This window comes from Oryctolagus cuniculus, chromosome 3 (genome assembly GCF_964237555.1).
Source record: "Oryctolagus cuniculus chromosome 3, mOryCun1.1, whole genome shotgun sequence".
Lineage (NCBI taxonomy): Eukaryota > Metazoa > Chordata > Mammalia > Lagomorpha > Leporidae > Oryctolagus > Oryctolagus cuniculus.
The window spans coordinates 147,215,505-147,239,290 of NC_091434.1; the positions used below are offsets into that span (position 1 = coordinate 147,215,505).

A 23,786-nucleotide genomic window follows, 5' to 3' on the forward strand; every position below is an offset into this window, starting at 1 on the left:
AACATGAATCAATTTCATGTGCAGACTTACAGTCTATCCATAAGATATCTCATAATGTATATGGAAACATTCTACAATTTGAAAAATTCTGGCTTCAAGCATTTTGGATAAAGGATACTCAACTTGTGTAAGTAGTCACATATTGAACATGAAACTGCCATTATACCATTTCACCTCATTACCCCATGGCAGTTTTGGCATATAGAAGGCCTCACTGCATCACTAAGAACACAAGAGAACTTTCAGACTGCTGCATTACTTACACTGATGTGGAAGTAGTGAGACTCTAAAAGAAAACACGTTTAATTTTTACTAAATCTCACAGAACCAAGAACATGTCTTTAACCAAGGAAAGCAATTTTAGAAACTATACACACACACAGGTTTACCTAGCCAGTTCAGAAATCATAAGAAAAATCATACTGTAAAGTATCTTCATTTCTTGTGCCTAAACCTTTATAAACAGTCTCAATGACTAATTCAATGACTAATGGCTGTAAACACTTTTCAAGTGTTTTTAAAGACAAAAATCTACTGGTACCAGCATTATGGCACAGCGGGTTAAGCTGCCACTTGCAATGCTGATGTCCTATATCCGAGCATAGGTTTAAATCCTGGCTGCTCCAACTTCTGGTCCAGCTCCTTGCTAATGTGCCTCAGAAGGCAAAGAAGGATGGCCCAAGTACTTAGTCCCTGCTGCCCATGTGGCAGATCTGGATGGAGTTCCTGGCTCCTGGCTTTGGCCTAACCCTGCCCTGGCTGTCGCACGCATTTGGGGAGTGAACCAGCAGATGGAAGATCTCTGTCTCTCTTTCTCTGTCATTCTGCTTTTCAAATTAATGCATTAAAGAAATCTTTAAAAGAAGAAATAAAATGTACCCTCTAAGAAAGAAAAGTGTGTTCCTACTGAGGATATTCAAAGGACAAAAGAATCCAACACAGTACTTGAGGTTACCACTCTATGAGGGATTCTGCAAGATGTTCTGAAGAATGGAAACACGGGGTGCCACGTGCTTAAGCCTGTGGTTTGAGTGTGGAGGGAGAATGCACACTATGCGATCTCATCTGAGGGAGGCTGTGTGAACAATAGGGTGTGGCGTGAAAGTTTCTTTAAGCTTCAGAGGCCACTTCCTGATCACAATAACCAGCTGCACCAAGGTCCCTCTCACAAACTCACCACTGGATTCCAATGACAAATCATATCCTAGCTGCCAACCCCAGAAAGGCAGCTTCCTAGAAGATAGAATTGCATTCACATGAAAGAAAAGACGGATAAGTCTCTTGGTGGGTTTTACTCACATCAACAAGCTGATTGACTCCACTTGCTGTTTTTGCCAGTGTGACCAGGTCTTCTTGCATCTTATCCACCCATGACTTGATACTGCAGAAATCAGAAGAGAGAAAATCCCGTGAAGAGCCACATACTAATACTCCACGTTCATGCTTCAAATACTTGGTTGAATTGCCTTTAAATCTTTTCTCTCCCTCTTAGATCCCACTAAGTCTAGCCTCCCAGTGTACAAAAAGGTTGAACTTTCAGTGTATAACCTTTTAGGAATGCCTGCAAACCAAAAAGAGAAAAATTATAATAATGCCTTCTCTAATATGAAGATAAACATCTATTTTTTAAAACATACTTATTTTTTCTTGAAATTTCATAAAAATGATTACTAAATTCTAAACTATGGATTTTGTCTTTTAGCATATGTCTTCCAAAACCAACAGTAACAGTGTACTAAATAAGATTAATTGAAAAAATGCATGAATAATTCTACCACCCAGGGCTAATCATCCTTACCAATTTGATGTGTTCCCTTCTAATCTCTTAAAATTCTTCCATTTGGTTGAAAGTACATTATATAAAGTTCGCACATCTGTCTCACTGATGTCATATCGTAAATCCTTTCCCATGCCATTAGGAATATTTTGTAAACATTTTATTTTTTAATGGCCACTTAATATTCCAGTATCTCTACATAATACATTTGACAACCCTCTCTTTTTAAAAGAAATTTATGATGTCATCTGCTTTTAACCACTGTAAATATCTTAGGACATGAAGCTTAAAAGTCTTTTATTTCCTTAGCTAGATGCTTAGATTTAAAATTACTAGATCAAAGCTGAAATTTTAAAGCAAAGATTTGATCATTAAAATTATGATTAAAGGATTAAAGTTCAGATCTTTTTTCAGTTATATATAAGGGAATTTCAAGAAGTTCTTGGAAAATGAGTAAGATAAAAATCTATGCATGGATTTCATTTTTTTGTACCAAAATAAATTTGTTTCATTTGTCAATGAACTTTTGAAGTACTCTTGTAGTTTAATGAAATGAATATCTTAAAATATGAGCTACAGATATCACAAAACTTTACTAAATCACTGTTCTGTCTTCACTGTTTCTTGGCATTAAAAATATTACCAAATATCCATCCATTATAAACCAATATAATTTAACTTGCAATTCCTTCATACAATTAATTTCTTCATCCTCATGTTACATACCTAATATTTTTTGCTGACCAAACACAAGGAAATACTAGAAAGTTAGTAAGAATAAAAATAAGTAATTTAAGTATGAATTTCAACTTCTTACTATATATATATGCATATATATATACATATATATATAATTTGAATCAGAGATTTAACTGCATGTGTATTCTCCTCTTAGTAGAGAATTCCAAAAGTACAAGTTCACTAACTTTTTTTTGCACATTAACTTAAACACACAGAATCAAAACTCGAATGTGGAACAAAAGCATGACATGGCAAAGGGATTCTAATGCAGGAGGCTTATGAAAAGAACAGCGAGCTGATAAACTAAAGGGAAAGAAAGAAAACTGAGCATCGGTCATAAGAAGCTGAAGGCCGGCGCCGCAGCTCACTAGGCTAATCCTCTGCCTTGCGGCGCCGGCACACCGGGTTCTAGTCCCGGTCGGGGCACCGGATTCTGTCCCGGTTGCCCCTCTTCCAGGCCAGCCCTCTGCTGTGGCCAGGGAGTGCAGTGGAGGATGGCCCAGGTGCTTGGGCCCTGCACCCCATGGGAGACCAGGAAAAGCACCTGGCTCCTGGCTCCTGCCATCGGATCAGCGCGGTGCGCGGGCCGCAGCGCGCCGGCCGCGGCGGCCATTGGAGGGTGAACCAACGGCAAAGGAAGACCTTTCTCTCTGTCTCTCTCTCTCACTGTCCACTCTGCCTGTCAAAAAAAAAAAAAAAAAAAAAAAAAAAAAAAAAAAAAAAAGCTGAAATGCCTTAGAGGAACACACGAAGAGACTGGATTTACACGTGGAACAAACTCCTTAGAGACCAAAATACACTGAAACTAGAGATATTTTAGAACAAATAAAAATAAGAAAGAGCATTTATTGAATCATGCTGTATGACTAGGATAGAAAAAGGTAAATGAGTATCGACACAAAAAGCAAATGGAAGTATAAAGTAGAAATTTGCAGAACCACTGAAATTATGATCACACAATATCATTCTAATATTATACTTTCTGTTACTTACGAGCTAATGTGAATATCTGAAAAGTACAAACTAATATTCTTAATATTACTCTTAGATAAAACTGCGGCCCATTTTTAGGTTAGAAACAAATAGTGTAGGGTACAAGTAGGGGCAAAAACCACCAACAACATATTTTTATTTTTTAAAATTTTTATTTATATGAGAGAGAGAGAGAGAGAAGCACAGAGCTCCCATTCTCTAGCTCACTCCCCAAATGCCCACAACTGCTGAGTCTCTGCCATGCAGAACCCAGAGCTGAGAACTCAACCCAGTTCTCCCACATGGGTAACAGAAACCCAACCAATCACTGCTGCTTCCCAGAGTCTGCATTAGCAGGAAGCTGGAGTCAGCAGCCGGAGCCAGGTATTGAGCCCAGGTACTGTGATGTAGGACACAGGTATGCTAAACAGCAGGCAAAGCACTCCCCCAACACTGCTATCGAATTCATTCAAACTATCTCCCTTCTCTGAGCACTGACTGAACAAGTCCTAGAACCCAGCGAAAACAAATTATCTTTTCTCAAACATAATTCTCAACACTGACAGATAGTGCAAAGTGTTAGACGTACCTTCAGCTAGGAAAGGGAGATAGAAATAATCGATACATGTAATGAAATGAACTGAGCTCATGCCTAAATTCTGATTTATTCCAAAAGGATCCAAATAGTACATTCTAACTTGACACTGGAGTGCACTGTCACTATGAATGCTCACTGAGGTGAATCTGTTTGGGCTGGAAAACAATTCAGGACGTGTCCAGTCTTCTCTGCCCCACTGACAAGCTGTCAACAATGCTTTATAGGAGCACAGATTATTTTTCATAGATATGAGGTGTTACCTGAACTTCCTAAAACATACAAGCACTCTGTGTTTCCACAGTGAGTTAAAAAATCATACAGGCAAGGAAACAGAGAGCACATTGATCATAATAGTGAAAAATTACTTAAGGGAAGACACATTTGCAAACTCCTTATCAATCTCTTTCCTGGTAAATTCTCAAACACACACAAGGGGTCTTCAAAAGTTCATGGAGGGGCCAGTGCTGTGGCATAGTAAGTTAAGTCTCTGCCTGCAGCACTGGCATCCCATATGGGCACCAGTTCAAGTTCTGGCTGCTCCACTTCCAACCCAGCTCTCTGCTAATGGCCTAGGAGAGCAGTGGAAGATGGCTCAAATGCTTAGGCCCCTGCACCCATGTGGGAGACCTGGAGGAAGCTCCTGGCTTCGAATCAGCCCAGCTCCAGCCACTGCGGCCATTTGGGGAGTGAACCAGCAGATGGAAGACCTCTCTCTGTAACTCTGCCTCTCAAACAAATGAATAAATCTTAAAAAAAAAAAAAAAGTTCATGGAAACTATATGCTATCCATTTTTACCATAATCTTTTTTTTAATTTATTTGTAAGAATAACAGGGCAAAACAAAGAGGCAGAGAAAGATCTTCCATCTGTGAGTTCACTCCTCAAATGCCTGCAATAGCCAGTGTTGGGCCAGGCCAACACCAGGAATCCCAAACCCAATCCTAGTCTTTCACATGGATGCCAGGGACTTAACCAAGTGAGCCTTCACCTGCCACCAGGATCGCATTAGTAGGAAACTCTCAGAAGTGGAGGAGGCAGGACTCCAATAAAAGGTACTCCAATATGGCATGCAGGAGTCCTAAGAAGCAGCTTACCCCACCAGACCTCAACACCCGTTCCTCCACAATGTGCTTGAAGTACCCTCACAGGTATAATCACTTAGCAATGTGTTCTTACATTTATCCAGAAGGCTCTACACAGAAGATAAACCCTTTTCATGTAACAAAAAACCAGCATCACACCCACTAGGAGGAATTTGTGGTTCATTCTCTGTTAACCCATTCAGTAAATACTAGAACCTACCAAAGAAGGTACTGACAGAGGTACAAGTTGGGGCTAAAGAAGGGGAGGAAGGCAGAGGAGAACAAGAATATGGTGGGATGGGGCCGGCGCTGTGGCACAACGGGTTAACGCCTTGGCCTGAAGTGCCGGCATCCTATATGGGCACTGGTTCTAGTCCCGGCTGCTCCTCTTCCGATCCAGCTCTCTGCTATGGCCTGGGAAAGCAGAAGATGGCCCAAGTCCTTGGACTCCTGCACCCACGCAGGAAACCCAGAAGAAACTCCTGGCTCCTTGCTTCAGATCGGCACAGCTCCGGCCGTTGTAGCCATCTGGGGAGTGAACCAGTGGATGGAAAACCTCTCTCTCTCTCTGTCTCTACCTCTCTCTGTAACTCTGTCTTTCAAATAAATAAAATAAAACTTAAAAAAAAAAAAAAAAAAAAGAATATGGTGGGACAGGTTTCAGGAACCAGGAAACTCATTCAGTGAATACTCAGCAGTGGTCTACAAAGCTAACAGAGCAGGCTTTCTGGAGCACGTAGGTAGTTAAAGCAGACAGTGGGACGGAGAACAAAAAGAAGTGACACGGAAGGCAAAGGGAGCTAGGACGTGGCATCATCAGCAACCCTGAGGAGTCTGAACAGCTGGACAGCAAGTGTGGTTGAGCAAACAGGACAGGATGTCAGAGAGGGCTCGAGGGATCGACAAGGAAGACACTCAGGGGCTGCACTGGCCACTCTGAAGCATTTCAATTGCATTCACAGTGAATGGCGAGACGCCAGAAAATGAGAGGTCAGACAGCGACAAGACCAAGTGTGTGTCTTTGAACGTGACAAAATCACTTCCCTGACACCAACAGGGTGGTGGCTCAGCGGGAGGATTGCAAGTGAGAAGAGAGAGTCTAGGGAAGAGGTGAGAAAAAAGGAAAACTCAACCTCCATGGTGACAAGAGAGAGCAAGGGACAAGGGGGGAGACCAACAGAAGCAGTGAGTTGCACAGAACTCCTCAAGTCTGGACAGCGAGACTCCCGATGCTGCTGGATACAGAGTGGACAGGACAAAGATTTGCAGATGATCCACGGAGCGTCTCAGCTGGATGACGAGAGGGTCACTCTGGTACAGAAAGTACCAGAGCAAGAACACTTGAGAGGGATGCTGATGAGTTTGTTCTTAGTGAAGTGGTTAGAGGTTTTTTTGAGAAACTCAAATACAGACACTCAGTAGAGATACTCAAGGTCATTTATAGACAGGCAGAAGGTGACTGAAAAGTGCATAGGACTGGAGTGAGGAAAGCCCCAGGGTTGACCTTGTGCCAGAGCAGGTTAGGCTGCTTGGGATGCCCACACCCCACTGTCACACTGCCTGGGACGGAGTTCCGGCTGCTCTGCTTCCCGTTCAGTTCCCTGCTAACCTTCCAGGGAAGACAGTGGAAGATAACCCAAGTGCTTGGTTCCCTGCCATCCATGAGGGAGACCCGGATGGAGTTCCAGGCTCCTGGTGTTGGCCAGGCCCAGTGCCAGCTGTTGCAGGCATGTAGGGAGTAAACCAATGGACAGGAGATCTACCTCTGTCCCTATCATCTCTAACTCTATCCCCTCCCCTTTCCTCCCCCCCACCACACTCTGTCTTTCTGAAAATAAAGGAGAAAATCTCCACGGACTTCACAGACTCAGTTAGAACGCATCTAAAGGACACAGGGAAGGAGCAGCTGGAGGGCAGGAGGAGGAATGCAGTACGCAGAACTCTGGAAAACACTTGAAGCAAGGAACCAAGGAATAGGATATGGGTAGCAGCAAGGGGAGGGAAACCCAGAGCCATGGCTCCCAGGAGCCAGTGAAGAGAAAAGCTTCTGAAGAGAGGCAGGAAGTGCAGCATCATCTAACGTGACAGAAACACATCCACATTGTCCGTGAGGAGGAAGAGAGAAGCTGCAGAAACCGGACAGCAGACAGCAAGGAAATCAATTCCGGAATCGCTAAGCTCATGTTTCTATGTGAAAGGAAAGCCACATGGAGGAGGGGACATCGAAGGTTCCAGGGAAAACCTAACTTCTTGGTAAGAATGGGGTGCAGGAAACACTACGCCAAGCATGAGAGGTTTATTAAAGGGGCGGATGAAATTAAGAAATGAGCAAAACAGAGGGTGGGCATTATGATATCACAGGTTAAGCCACTGTATCCCATATCAGAGTGACTGGCTTCTTGCTGATGCACAACACACCTGGCATGCAGCAGATAATGGGTCAAGTACCTGGACCACTGCCACACATGTAGGAGACAAAATTGGTGTTCTGGGCTCCTGGCTTTGACTTGAGCCACCCTTGCCTGTTTCCGGCATTTGCAGAGTGAACCAGCATTGGAAGATCTCTATCTCGTTCTTGCTCTCCCTATGTCCTGTGACTTTCAAATAAATAAACAACATCTAAGAAAGAGACAAAGAACCCTCACCCATGGCTGAGAAGGAAGATATGTCTCCCATGGAGACTAGAGGAACAATGTAGAGGATTCGAGATAAATGGAAATAATCATGACAACTACAGCAAGATGTTGAGACATTCTACTTTATTTTATTTGTGAAATAAGAGTTACAGTCGTGTGTACACTGTTAGGCATATTGATGTGGGTAGTGAAAAAATGAAAGGCTTAGGAAGAACAGGTGGAGAGTATGAAAGGATGGGCCTTGCACTGGAGACCATCAGCGACCACCAGCACACATCAGGGTGGAAGTGTGGATGTCACCCACCTTACTCTGGAGCGGGCAAAATCAGGCAGGAAAGGTTCTCAGGTGAATATGCAGCAGATGACAGCAGTAGAGGAGGAGGACAAGGTCAAGTAAACTGAAGTCCTGGCAACTTCAAGATCCTTGCTCATTTTAAATAACTGACTACTGAAAATATCCATTAAAATGTGGCAAAATCGCACTCATAAGCAGTGCTTAATTAAGAAACTGAAAATTTTATCACAATAGCTGCAGGAAAATGTGAAAATATTGTATTATCTAATTTCAACATATTCTTTTTCTTTTTAATATTTAAGCCTAATAATTTTATCAAAAGAATATGCTATAGGAAATACATGGCCCAGGTACATACCTATATCTTGCTTTAAATCACTTGAAACAACATATACATTCAAAGAGATCAAATCCCTAAACTCAGTGAAATAGAACAGGTTGCTCTCAGAAGGTTTTAATAGTTTGAACATATTTGTTAGAAATAAATGAAAACTATGCTCTCCAGCCAGTTCAAGAAATTTCATCCAACTCCTGAATACCCAGTTATGCTAAGTACAATAGAAGCAGACTAATAGCTAAACTGTTTCCATAAGAAAATGCATTTGATTTTCCAATTTGCCAAGTCAGGGGCATGCTTAGCTCTGTTTGTTAGAAATTTCTACTGCCAGGCTTCAAATCTCAGGTGCAAACAGAGGCATCAACGTTCTAGACAGGACTGGGCACATCACAGTGAAAAGAATGGATGGCAATCCCTCTATTCTTCATTCTTTATAGTACAGAAACAGCCCAAACTCTGAAAGCAAAATATAAAATATTCAAATTCTCATTATGTTTGAGAGGAACAAGTTTGCTATACAATTAGTATTGTTCCTTTGGTGGTTGGGTTTGTCTGTAATACAGCTTCAAAAGAGCAGTGCATATGGTTCCAAAGACTCTATTTTCAGAAAGAGAAAGATGGTAATCTATTCCATTTTGCATGCACCCATGGAACATCAAACTCAGAAAGGCACAAACTGCATCCTGTTTATTATTAAGTGTCACAGTTGAGTACAAAGTGTCAAGTCTGCATGGTTACTTATTGAATTATGTTAAACGCTAAGCATATTAGAGAATTGGCCAGGGCAGATCAACGGAGTCAAAGAAACAGCTAAGACATGTTACAAGAAGTCCTACCCAAGACTAACTGTCCTTCCTGTTTTTGAGGTAGATAAGTTCTCTGGAAAAGAACATAATGTGGATACACCTCCTGCCTGTTGTAAGGAAAGAGTATTAAAACAGACATCTTTCTTCTACACTCCTCTACTTATTCCACTTGCTGTTATCACAGGGACAAAGAAGGAATGGGTGGGGACATTTACTCTAGTGGTTAAGACACAGGTTGGGAAACTCACCTCCCACATCAGAGAACCTGGTTTCTACTTCCAGCTCCAACTCCCGACTCCAGCTTCGTGCTAATGCAGACCTTAAGATACAGCAGTGATGGCTCAAGTAATTGGGTTCCTGCCACCCACACACACATGAGAAACCTGCAGAGTCCCCAGCTCCCAGTTTCACAGTTTCGGGCATTTGGAGAATAAACTAGCAGATACGAGAGCTCTATCACCTCTCTTTCTCTGAAATAAATAAAACTTCTTTTAGAAAAGTTATAACAGGAGATACATCATAGAGAAAAGAAAAGAAGTGTATTTGTTAAAGTAATGGATATACAGGAGGGATATACGAGATTGATAAGATAGAGCTCCAGATATTACAGGCTTAACAGAATTTTCTTGTCTATGCCACTATTTTTTAAAGATATAATCTTATTTTTAACTCAAGGGAATAAGACACATAGTTATGCCCTGTGGAGCAGGGTGGGGCAGGAGGGGTAGGGAAAGGGCAGAATTAAAATATCAAAAGATCTAACAAACTGCCTGAATTCAATTGTGCTGATATATAAATAGCTTATTCATAAATCTGAAGGAATAAGATCATATATTTCAAAAGTCAAGTGTTCCACTTGCTATAAATATTCTACCAATGCCAAACTGCTCCTATTTTTGTTACATAATAAACCACCCACAGTGCTCCTGTAGTTGGATAAAAATAACATAAGGAAGCCAAAGATTTAATAACCTAGACATGCAATTTTGCTAAATATGCATGTTTCAAAACATGGATAACTCTATATTTTTTTTTGCAAGAAAGGAATGCTTAGTATCTTGCATTAAGCCATAGGATTGTTTTGTGAGATGGGTGTCATGCCAGGAATGTCAATTCCTGAAATTATTCCCAATTTAAACCATTTTTCAGTAATGTTACTGCTCTGTTTTTAGAAACTGTCTTCAAGTGTGAAATTGAAATGCCTTAGGATACCATTTTTATCTAGAACAATCCTGAAGAAATGCAGAAAGAGATCTGACCATGCTAATCAGAGTGGACAGGAAAAGGACTGAAGAGTAGGAAAAAAGGTTGTATCACTAAAATCTGAACACTCAGCTGTTCCTGTTTCTCTGCCTTCATTGTGTGTGTGTGTGTGTGTGTGTGTGTGTGTGTGTATGTGTGAACCCGTTTAACATATACATGCATCGTTCTCCCAGGCCAGTCTTCATGAAATCTACTTTTTTCCCTGTCATGTTGGATTTTTCTGTGTGGTTTAAATTGTTTATTTAGTTAATATTTTCTGCTTCCACTGCGGCCATTTGTTTCCAGCGTCCAAGACAACAAAGCAGCGATGAATGCGCTGGCAGCACGGCTGTTCTGCAGGTGAGCAGCAGGGCCAGAGCTCACCTTCCTGGATCCTGGGGATTTGCTCCCTGAGGCCTTCAGAGCTTTGTTTCCATCCTGCCCCAGCACAGCCCACTTACAACCTCCAGCCTGCTGCCAACCAAGAGGTCCCACGTGGCCACACAATCTGCTGCTGGTGTTTCTGTGAACCAAATGAGCTGCACTTCTAATTGCTGATTATCAAAACTCCACTCACTTCAGGGAAGATCTTCCTTTGCATTGTTTCACTGTATTTTTTTTTCTCAGTCATTACAAATTGTTTACAAAATGTCTTTTTAGCCTAATTCAAGCATGTAAACATTATTCAATGTCATGATACAAAATTCTGCATCTCTCTTGTCTCCTGAATTACTGGCTGGGCATTCACAATATTCCAAATACCGTAATGTACTCAAAGGCTTGCCCTGTTTGGATTCTGACTTAAATGGCCGCCCCTTTCCCACATGTATGAGTATGTGCAGGCAAGCCACTTGCTTTATAACAAACAAGTGGGTTTTGTCGATTCCTTCCTCATGGCTGAAATCACCCCCTTAAGGCTCCGCTCCTGAAAAGCAGCCTGCAGGCTGTGCTCCAAGACTCTCTTCAGGCCAATCCAAGACCTCAGACTCCTATATCTTTTGTTTTTTCCCTGAGACTTTTTAGTTTTTAAAGATTTAATTTATTTGAAAACCAGAATTATAGAGTGAGAGGGAGAGATACAGAGAGATCTTCCATCTGCTGGTTCACTCTCCAAATGGCCCAGCCCCAGCTGTTGTGTCTAGGCAAAAACTAGCAGTCCAGGACTCCACTGGGTTCTCCCTACATGAGTGGTGGGGTCCAAGTTCTTGGGCCATTTTTTGCTGCTTTCCCAGGCACATTACAGGGAGTTAAACTGGAAATGGAGCAGCCAGAACTCGAACTGGTGCTTATATAGGATGCCAGCATGGCAAGCAGTGGCCTAATACACTGCATGACAACGCCAGCCTCCTCCCTCCCCATTAAGTTTCTAAGATCTGAACCCATCAAAGAATGATACACATATTAATATACTGTCTTTTATTAGAGCTATTTCTCCAAGAACAGTTAATTCCCTAGAATGGATGGGCATATCTTACAGCTGCATATTCTGAGAATCTCTAGCATAGTTCTAAATAGACAAAAGATATTTAATAAGCAACAGGTAATATTTACTGAGCACCCATGTATCAGTAGCTGTCCTAAACAAGCCAAGTAAACAAGCTATTTAATTCTCATAAAAAAATCAATTGAGGTAGACACTATATTACTAGTCTCACTTTACAGATTACAAAATTCAAAAAGAACAGAGGTGAAGGTGCTTGCCCAAGGTCACAGAGTTAATAAATGGCAGAGCAGTTTGGTCTTTTAAGTGAATAAAGGACATCTACCTTGGGGCAGAAGTCTAGTACAGCAGTTAGACTGCCTCTTGGGACCCTGGCATCCTGTATCTGAGTACCTGGGCTGGAAACTTGGCTCCACTCCTCTTTCCAGCTTCTTGCTAATATACACCCTGGAAGCAGGTGATGGCTCAAGCGCTTAGGTCCCTGTTACCCACATGGGAGACACAGAACGAGTTTTAGACTCCTGGCTTTGGTGTGGTCCAGCATTAACTATTATAGGAATTAACAGGGTAAGCTAGCTGATAGGAGATCTCCATCTCTCTATATATAGCTGATAGGAGAGATCTCTCACTCACTCTCTGCCTTTCAATGAATAAAATAAACATTGAGTAAAAATTTATTAAATTAACTACTTAAAAAGTGCTAATGGATGCAGTGATCTGAAAAGTGGTTTAGTTCTTATCATTAAACCACCAGATAGTAGCCATCAACTCTCCCTCCATCATAAATTTAGATATGCCTCTTATTTTCTCTTTTCTAGAATGTCATAGCCCTGGGTTTAAATTCCATTTCATTGATGTAGAGAAAAAGTGACATTTACGTAAGTCTTATTTTTACATGACAAGAGAAAGGCTATCTATAGTTACAAAACAAGGATTTAAATAATTGAGACGATTCAGGTATTTTTCTCCTTGAAAAATATATCTGGGAGGGCCAGCATTGTAGTACAGGGGGTTAAGTGGCCAGTTGTTACGCTACGTCCATATTGGAGCACTGGTTCAAGTCCTGGCTGCTCTACTTCCAATGCAGCTCCCTGCTAATGTACCTGAGAAAGCAGCAGCAGATGGCCCAGTATCCATGTGAGATCTTTGGATGGAGCTCCTGGCTCCTGGCTTCAGCCTGGTCCAGTCCTGGCTGTTGAAGCCATTTGGGGAGTAAACCAGCAGATGGAAGATATGCACTTCTATTTCTCTCTTTCTCTCTCTGTAACTCTGTCTTTCAAATCGATAAAATAAATCTTAAAAAAAAAAAATCTGAGAAAATATGCATGTTACTTACAAATTATCCTCAAATGAAATTTTTAAATTTTTATCAGCATTATCCAATTCATCAGGCACTATTTGTTTACAACAAGATATTCTATGGCTCTCATTTACATAACATGACTTTCTTGGCATCGTGCGTGATGTTCCCAAAGATGGACTCTCATACGAGTCACAACATGCACACATACTTGACAGAAAGTAGCAGGTCAAATGTAGAGTCAGCCCTGACGTGTTTCTCAACATAAAATGTTCTACAAGTAACATGACGTCTTTCAGAGTGAATGGGAAATACGACTACTGCAGCTGGCCTTGGCTGTTTTCATGATGCAACTTCAAGTGCACAAACAAACGTATGGGTAAGAACCAAGGCCCAGCATAGTTGACATGGTGTTTGCCTGACAGCTGTTCCAAGACCAAGATCAGTCAACAATCAAAAAGACATCAATGCAAATGTATCAAAGTGCAAATCAGAAAGACAAGAACTCTTTTTCTGAAAATCATCAGAGAGAAACAGTGCCAGGATGGTCCACCTCCAGCACTTCATCACTTTCTCATTCAGTACAGGACTTGAGAGGTAGGAATGACATTTCCAAACACGAGATGGCAAACAGCCTTCCAGCTTGAACAATCTACTGCAATTTCATTGCTGTTGGCCTTTTGCCCCCGCAGCACGTAGGGTCACAGCAGTGACCTCTCTGCCTGAGAAGCACATGCACTGTCCTATGGCCCAGCTGATGGTCTCAGCTGTACTTTCTCATCAGAAGATGGCCCCTTGGGTGGGGATTAGAGCTGGCTCCCTCGACTGGCCTGTTAATATCAATAAACACCCTGACTGCTTGTTTTAAAATCAAATTGTTCTTCCCCATTAACACAGTGAAATCAACAATGAGAAATGCTGATTAAAAATGAATTTATGTTTAAGAAGAGATCAAACACACAGAAATAGAGAGTGAAACAGTGGTGGGAGAGGGAAGGAGAAGAAACAGGGGAAGTGGATCAGATACACAGGATGAACAAGTCTGAAGATCTAAGGCACATGAGGACCAAAGTTAACAATACTGCACTGTTTTAGGGAATTTTACTAAATAACTTGAGTTTAGCTGCCCTTATCACACACAAAAAAGCAACTGTGAAAGATGACAAACATGTTAATCATTTCACTAGAGTAACTATGTCATTAGATATTAAATATATTGCATTATATGTACTGCAAACCTCAAATATACACAGTAAGATTCATTGATTTAGAAATTGGCCTATGGGGCCGGTGCTGTGGCACAGCGAGTTGAACCAGTGCCTGCACAACTGGCATCTCATATTGACTACGGTTCGAGTCCCAGCTGCTCCACTTCCTACCTAGCTCCCTGCTAATGCACCTGGGAAAGCAGCAAAGATGGCTCATGTGCTTGAACCCCTACAGCCATGTGGAAGACCCAGAAGCAGCTCCTGGCTCCTGGCTTCAGCCTGGTCCATCCTTAGTTGTGTAGTCATTTGGGGAGTGAACCAGAGGATGTAGGATCTCTCTCTCTCTGTAGCTCTGCCTTTCAAATAAATAAATATATCTTCAAAAAGAAATTGGCTTATGTTTATCAAATGATCCCCAAATTACAATACACCTTTGCAAAGATGAGTTATAAGAAAAGAGTTTACATAAATGTCAAAAGATATCTTCATTTATTGCTTGGTCACAATCTTAGGCATTTTTAATTTAAACTGACTTTACAAATTACATATAACATATGCTAGTGTTCAAACAACAGTGTCATGTAACTATTGCCTTTTGTGCATCATATGTTGAAAAGTAGGTCAAAATCTAGGCAATTAAAGGAAAAAAATAATAAAGTAGAAAAAGCACTTTATGTAGCTAAATCCAGTTTAAGCTTCTGTGCCCAGTAAATTAGAATGAACACTCAGGCATTTGGCCTAGTGATAAAGACAGTACCAGTTAGGATGCCACAGCCCACATGGGATTACCTGTGTCCAATCCTGGCTTTGCCTCCTGACCCCAGCTTCCGCTAATGCAGACCCTGAGAACAGGGTGATAACTCAAGCAGTTGAGTCCTTGCCACCCTATGGGAGATCTGAATTGAACTGAGTTCCTGTCTCAGCTTTGACCCAGCCCAAGACTGGCAGTGGCAGGCATTTGAAACCAACAGGTGGAAGCGCTCTCGCTCTGTGTTTCTCTTTTTGTCATCTCTCTGCCTCTGAAATATTTTTATAGAAAATATACTGTAAGACATGATTCATACATGCACAGTAAATTACTTTCCTAGTTAAATCTTTAATACCAGATAATTCATTATTACAAGAAAAGAAGAAAATCACAGTGTCAGGTATAGTTCCCTTTATCAGGGAGTAAATGACAGGATGATTACTGAAATGTAAATTATAAAATAACCACTTTAAAAACACGAAGGCTGATCTCCTGGAGTCTCCTTTGTGTTAATGATCATCTCTTTCATAGTTAAAATAATTATTCAGTGATTTGAAGCACAGACATAGAGACTGGATCACCTGAAGTCACCAGAGAAGCAGGTAGGAAGCACTGACTGAGCCCTGTGAAATGAGGAGGCGCCGCTCTAAGATTTACACCCATGTAACTCATGCTACTGAAAAATGAAAGAATCATGAGGCAGGCAGTCTCATGAATTAAACATCAACTGTACAGATGAGCTGTGGCAGGCTTCTAATTTTTTCCCGTTATTAGTCATCCTGTCACTGTTCCTAGTGCTCCATTTAGCGCACACCCCAATGTGGATTTCCACAGCAGCTTCAAAACGGACCTCCCTGCACCGTCACGTTCAAGTGTAAAGGTTTCCAAAGCTGGATCTGTGAATCACATGTGACTCAGCAACCTCCCACAGGCCTGCCAGCCCTTCTTTTCTCTCTCCAAACATTCCCTTGCAGAAGGGAGGCTGCATGGCCCTCCTTACCACCATTCGCCAAACACAAACACAAAAGGACGTGCACGCATGCAGTCCGTCAGAATTCACGCTACTGGTGCCAGGTCAGCAAGAGCAAGAGAAGTATTTAAAAAAAATCAAAAAAACCTCCACTGCCACTGCTCCCCTGCTCTTGTCTTTTCAAACGCTCCATGGTACATTTTCCCAAAGCTCTGTCTCTTAGCAGCAACGTGGCCTCACCGGCATTTTGAACCTCTTGTAACTGAATATTTAACTTAACTTCTTTCTCAACTGATACAAACCACAAACATGAATTCTGGATCTGCAAACTGCAGAAGCAGCAAACACCTTGGACTTCTAGCCCAGCTCCTATTTAATGGAGACGGCCCTTTATGCAGTTACACGGTACACATGAGAAAGGATCATGTCAGTTATCCCAAACATGTCCTGTGACAGGCATTCATTTACCTGCTAAAAACCTTTCCATTTGGAGGCAAAACTGTCTGAAGGTCTTTCTGGGTGCAAAGGAAATTATGGCATGCTTATCTTTTGACTTGTCATGCAACTTCTTACCCATGCTTCTGTAGTGCTTAATTTTTTACAATGATTTTTTTTTCCAAAGATTTATTTTATCTATGTGAAAGAGTTAGAGAGAGAGGTAGAGAGAGAGAGGTCTTCCATCAGATGGTTCACTCCCCAGATGGCCGCAACAGCCAGAGCTGTGGTGATCCAAAGCCAGGAGCCAGGAACTTCTTCTGGGTCTCCCACATGGGCGCAGGGGCCCAAGGACTTGGGCCATCTTCTACTGCTTTCCCAGGCCACAGCAGAGAGCTGGATCGGAAGAGGAGCAGCCAGGACAAAAACAGGCCCCCATATGGGATTACCGGCACTTCAGGCCAGGGCTTTAACCCACTGCGCCATAGTGCCAGCCCCAACAATGATTATTATCACTTAAAATTTCCAACTAAAAGGGCTGATGCTATGGCCTGTGATGCTGGGATTTCATATAGGAGTGGCTGGTTGGAGTTCCTCGTTGGAGGCCAGGAGTACCTGGACAGAGTTCTCGGCACTTGGCTTCGGGCTGTCTGCAGCTATTTGGGGGAGTGAACCAACAGGTATAAGATTCTCTCCCCCCCCACACACATTCTCTCTCTGTAACTCTGGCTTTCCAATAAATCAATAAACCTTTAAAAATTTTTAAATACATAAAATTTCCAAGTTAAAAAAAAAATCTCAGAAAAAAAAAAAAAAGTATCCGAGCCATCCAATTCCTAACACCTACTTAAAGGAAGCACAGAATATGATCGTTTCTGCAGGGATCCCATTGTGCATCACAAGGTCTCTCCTCACACTCACCTGGCAGGGAGATACCTTGACCACAAGGTCTCTCATCTGAGGACCTGCACTGGGCTGGGAAGCCACAGGAAATACCATGTTCCTGGTGAACAACCACGCCCAGGATTTGTGGCATAGCCACTTGGTACAGATCAGACTACAAGAAGAAAAATAAAACTGAAGGAACTGAAAGAGATTCAGAGCGCCCAAAGAGGGGGAAAAATTAAGAGAAGGCATGAAGAAGGGGGGCGTAAGAGTGGGGGGAAAAGGAGCCTTGAAACAGGTGCTCCATTTTTCAAAACACATGTGAAAGGAGGGGCGGGCATCGTAGGGCAATGGGGTAAGCCTGCTTGGGACACCTGTAAACCAGGTTAGAGTCCTGATTCAAGTCACAGCTACTCCACCTCCAACCAAGGTCCCCGCTACTGCGACTGGGAGCATAGTTCATAGCTCAACTACAGTCCCTGCTACCCAAGTAGGAAACCTGGATGGAGTTCTAGCTTCCTGTTTTCAGCCTGGCCCAGACCTGGCTGCTGTGGCCATTTGAGGAGTAAACCAGCAAATGGAAAATCTCTTTGTCTCTGTAAGTTTTTTTTTTTTTTTCAATCTAAGAGGAGTTTCCCCTAAAAAAGTGAAAATGTGCTTTAGTACATTTGAAAAAAATTCCAAAATCTGTAAACAATGCACTACTTAATATTTGAACTATCAAATATTAATTGCAACTTATAAGGTATGTAATTAGCAGTCTTATGGAATAAAAAACATAGTGTTTAAACCAACCATGTCGAAACATATGGTTACTGAGGTCTACTTCACATGGAATTATGAAGAAAATTCCCCTGTAAGCTAATTTATAGAAAGTATTGTTCACTGATGTTTAACTTATTGCTAGAAAAAGTATGTTCCTTGATCTTTATTGCTCAAGAATGAATCCTTTCAGTGTGGATGAGTTTCATATAACACAGATTTCTGTTGTGTAGATCAATGACAGATCAATAACTGAACAGCGATTTAGTTATACCGGTCATGATGTTGGCTCCCTGCACAGCAATGGGGTTCATATTTGATCATTTCTGCATTCTCACTACACTTCTACATGAACACTTTCAGGAAAAACATCGCTCTAAAAGAATTCATTGCTCTAAATACTGAACAGTCACATATATGCTATTTCCACACGAGAGGCAGTGTTCACATTTTTCTGGGTGGCTAATAAGGAAAACAAGGGCTGATGTCACACTGCCTAATTTGTGTGACCCTACCAGTTCTCTCTCATTACTAGTGGGTGACACACAAGAGCACTGGGGGCAGATCTTCTTGTTCTCTCTAATCCTGACCAGGGTCTTCCTTACTTGCTACTCTCTTAGCTAGTAAACTGGAGAAACCTTAGCATGAGACTCTAGAAAGAAAAAAATGAAGCAAATTAAAAATGACTTCAAAACTCACCCACCTCCTAGATGCCACATTGCTACAGCACAGATATACAGGCCCATGTGCCTGCATGCACCATTGTTTTGAGGAAGAAGACACTTCAGTGTTGAACTTGTCTCTCTATATATCTGATAGTCATCTTTGAAAAGCACGCTATTTGCACTTGCTATTTCTTCTGCCTACCTTATTTCTCCCTTCAAGATCAAACAGCTCCACCTTCCAGAGGCATTCCTGACCAAGTCAGCTAAATTCAGGACTTTACCCCTGCCTTCTGCCCTCCAAATCAGTCTCTAGTTGTTTCTTTAGGACACTCGTGACCTTGCAACTATCTTGTCTATTTTCTTGTTTTTCCAGGAGAAGGTAATCAGCACAATAGAAGGTCTTTCACTGCTGAAATCAAAAGCACTCAGCTTTGCCCTGGGACAAAACAGTCACCCAATAAAAATATTAATTGAAAAAATAAATGGCTGGCTCTCTGAGGGGAGCAAAGAGTGTGGTCAAATTATCCTATCAGCAAGGAGCAATAAACCAGGTTTCTCCTGGAAAAGCATGGCCTTCAATCCAATAACTTCTGTTTCTTTCTTAACTAGAGGAATGGAGAGGAATGAGGGAATTGAATCATGGCTGATGCATGGGCCATAAAGCTTCTCTTAAAAGGCACATATAAAAATATTCTCTTTCAAATATCTTAATCTTACAGAATATGTCCATCGGAATTTTTTAAAATAAATTAAAAATAAGTGTAAATAAAAAATACAATAAAAATAAGTTTAAATTTAATTAATTTAAATTTTTTAAAAATAATTTTAAATTATTTTCTGAAGTCAGAAGAAAAATAAAAGGCTCACTGGTTCCCAATAACAAAAAAGTAGGAAATCCAGCAGGAAGAAAGCCACTGAATCAGCCAACCTCCATGTAATCAGACAGCAAGAATTGCTGGGCTCTGAGTGCACACACCTGCTTGGCTCTGTTCTCAGGAGCCACTGCACCCTGCTGCTGATATAGTTAGCTACCTACAGCCTCAACTGCCCATGTCCGCTTTGGCAGTGGGCACGTGCCTCAACACCTGTGGAAACTTCAACCCAGGGACCGTCAGCAACTGGCAGAAGTACTGGCAGACTAGGATAAATGTTGAGTTTCTTCAGGGAAAAGCAGCCAAACAAATGTGTAGAGAAATACACAGAGGGTACTATCTAATCTAACACTGTATGTCTTTGCCAATGGCTAAAATTACTTTTAGAAGCTCATTAAGTTCTGTGAAGCAGGAAAGTAATGATACCATAGCTGACTTCTCTTCCAAAGTCATAATCAGAATCTGAAATTAAATTGGAAATAGGATATCGTGGCATTTTTGGACTTAAGCAAATCAATGTATTATTTTATTTTGAGTTGTTACACTATTCATATTAATTCCAATGAATGTTTTACTTTATATATTTCACATACGCTTTACTGCAGCCTCCATTTCCTAGACAGATGCTAAGGGGGCATCTTCTATTATCAGACAACAACAAGAAAATGAAAGCCCCAAGACTTTGAGGTAGAGCCTGTGGTGTTACTCCGTGTTCCCAAACGTCCAATTACGTGACATTAAGTTACATTTTGTACGTTCTGTGAGGACCCTCCCCAAACTGGCCCCTTCCATCCTTCCAATCTTACTATCAGTGTTTTCTCCTCTCTTGCTGTACATAGCAATGACCTTTAGGTTGTACCCACTCCAGAATGACAAGAATTCACTTGAAGACCATTTTGGGTAAAAGTGAAATCCGAAATATTTTGAGCACTGGATGGTACTAACAACATCACATACTTTCCATTTTCCTAATTCAAAGATCCTTCGTGTTTATATTTTTCTTGCTAGGAAAAAATTCTCCTTAAAACAGTCTTCCTTGGGGCCAGCATGGTGGCATAGCAGGTAAAGCCACTGCCTGCAGTGCCAGCATCCCACACAGGCGCCGGTTCGAGTCCTAGATGATTCACTTCTGATCCAGCTCTCTTCTATGGCCTGAAAAAGCAGTAGAAGATGGCCCAAGTCTTTGGGCCCCTGCACCCACATGGGAGACCTAAAAGAAGCTCTTGTTTCCTGGCTTCAGTTCAGCTCAGCTCTGGCCGTTGTGGCTGTCTAGGGGAGTGAACCAGTGGATGGAAGATCGATCGATCGACCTCTGCCTCTGTCTCTCTGTCTCTGCCTCTCTGTAGTTCTGCCTTTCAAATAAATAAATATTTTTAAGAAATAGTTTTCCTTAAAGATTTCCAATCATCCTCTAAGTCAAATATTTTCTGAAAATCTCTCCATGGTGCAGTACTAATTTACATAAAATTATCAGAAGAGAATTCTATTTCATAATAATTTTTAAAAATTTATTTTATTTAATTGGAAGGCAGCATTACAGAGAGACACAGAAGGATATATATATATATATATATATATATATAGAGAGAGAGAGAGAGAGAGAGAGAGAGATCTCCCATTTGCTAGTTCACTCCCCAAACGGCCACCAGGAGCTACATCCAGGTCTCCCACGTGAGTGTAGGGGCCCAAAAACCTGGGCCATCCTCTGCTGCTTTCCCAGTCACATTAGCAGAGAGCTAGATTGGAAGTGGAGCAGCCAGGATGTGAACTGGCATCCGTATGGGATGCCGATGCCACAGGCAGTGGCTTTGCCTGCTATGCCACAGTGCAGGCCCCCAGTATTCAACTTGTTTTCTTGTTAAAGCAAGGTAAGTTAAAAAGGGACCCTTCCTTAACTTAATAAACATTATCAATCAGATTCATGGTTGAAAACATATGAGTAAGGATAAGCCAAGGAATAAGGAACATAAACACTGGGGAAAGAAAAAAAAAAAAAAAGAAAAAGCTTTTATTGTTTGCCAACAGTATGCCTACATAGCAATCCAAAAGAAAAAACAGAAGACTTACTGAATCTACACAGTTAAGTAGGAAATTAATAGAAAAATAAATTAATAAAAATTATTAATTTTAATAAAATTAAGAGGAAAAATTAGTAGAAAATCAATAGGAAACATGTATCACTGGCTGGAAAAGAAGTAGAAATTATCAGGAAAAAAGGACAAAAATTATTGGAAAGAAACTCAAGCTCATTGATCACCAAATAAATAATTAAAACACAAAATATCGGGGCTGGCGCCACAGCTCACTGGGCTAATCCTCTGCCTACAGCACCAGCACACCGGGTTCTAATCACGGTTGGGGCGCCAGATTCTGTCCCAGTTGCTCCTCTTCCAGTCCAGCTCTCTGCTGTGGCCCAGGAGTACAGTGGAGGATGGCCCAGGTGCTTGGGCCCTGCACCCGCATGGGAGACCAGGAGAAGCACCTGGCTCCTGGCTTCGGATCAGCATGGTGCACTGGCCACAGCGGCCATTGGGGTTCAGGTGAACCAACAGAAAAGGAAGACCTTTCTCTCTGTCCCTCTCTCTCACTGTCCACTCTGTCAAAAAAAAAAAAAAACATACAAAATATCTTATACACATCAACACAAATTCAAAACCATCAACAAATACTGTATATATCATTGTGTGTGTCTGTGTGTGTGCGTGTGCATGTGTTCTCTCTGAAAGAAAGTCAGGAAATTGCTTTTCAACATGAAAAATACCCATTCATCTCTAGGTCTCATCTCAGGAAAATGCTGAGATCCCCACACAGTACTTTGTACGAGGCTGCTCACTGGGACGTTATCTGTAACAGGAAGTAAATGTAAGCCATCTATATAATCCTATGTGAGAGGAATTCTTAAATTCTTGATGGCTTATTAATTCCACAGAATGATTAAAAATTAAAAACGGGGGACGGCGCTGTGGTATAGTAGGTTAAGACTCCACCTGCAGCTCCGGAATCCCATATGGGCACCAGTTCTAGTCTCAGCTGCTCCTCTTGGGATCCAGCTCTCTGCTTACGGCCTAGGAAAGCAGTAGAAGATGGTCCAAGAGCTTGGGCCCCTGTACCCATGTGGGAGACCTGGAGGAAGCTCCTGGCTTCAGACAGGCCCAGCTCCAACTTCTGCAGCCTTTTGGGGAGTGAACCAGCAGATGGAAGACCTTTCTCTCTGTCCTTCTCTCTGTAACTCAGCCTCTCAAAATAAAGAGTTTAAAATGGAATGGAAAATAAAGTCATGAAAAAAATTATTCATGGTAAAGCTGAATTGCTCCAGTGGAAAAGCAAGTCACAGTGCACAGATTATGAACTTATCTATAAGCATATGTAAGAAAACAAGCATCCAATTATATGTGCACTGTCACAATGAGTAGCACAAGCAGTGAACACCACTGGAAAGACAAACTGCCAACCAGAGAGCAAGTAAGGAAGTGGGGAGATGGGTTATGTCTAGATTCCATTCTGTACGTAATTTACTGTCTGCCTGAATCTTCTGCAATGCAATGTGTTACATACAATATAATGAAAATTAAAATTTTTAAAGCTAATTCACACCTATTCATAGAAAGAAATATGATTTGGAGTTATTTCCCTCCTAGTTGGTGGAACAGCGAAGTGGCTGATAAATTCTTGGGCTCTGAACCAGACGTCTTGCATTTTAATCCTGCTTTGGCTGTTTGTGAGATGAAACAGGGACAGTTCTTCAACAGCAGGATAATAATTGGATGTAAGTCACAGGTTCTGATGAGAACTAAAATGATCTTACACATAAACAGCTTACAATAATGCCTGCTCCATAATAAGCCTTTTTGTGAAGATTTATTTATTTGAAAGACAGAGTGACAAAGAGAGAGGGAGAGCCACAGAGAAGGAGATAGATCTTCTACCCCTGGTTCACACCCTAGATACAGATAACAGCCAAAGCAAAGCTAGGCCAAAGCCAGGAGCCAAGAACTCCATCCAAGTCTCCCATGT

The 23,786-nt window shown here is 41.5% G+C and overlaps 1 protein-coding gene across 14 annotated transcripts in view; it reads right to left on the minus strand.

The window, feature by feature from the left end:
* Positions 1-23,786, minus strand: part of CACNA2D1 (calcium voltage-gated channel auxiliary subunit alpha2delta 1) — a 524,460-nt gene that overhangs the window by 431,676 nt on the left and 68,998 nt on the right. For all 14 annotated transcript variants that reach the window (XM_070069807.1, XM_070069805.1, XM_070069803.1 and 11 more), the window contains 1 exon segment: positions 1,300-1,381. In XM_070069807.1, the coding sequence (XP_069925908.1) occupies positions 1,300-1,381 (82 nt within the window).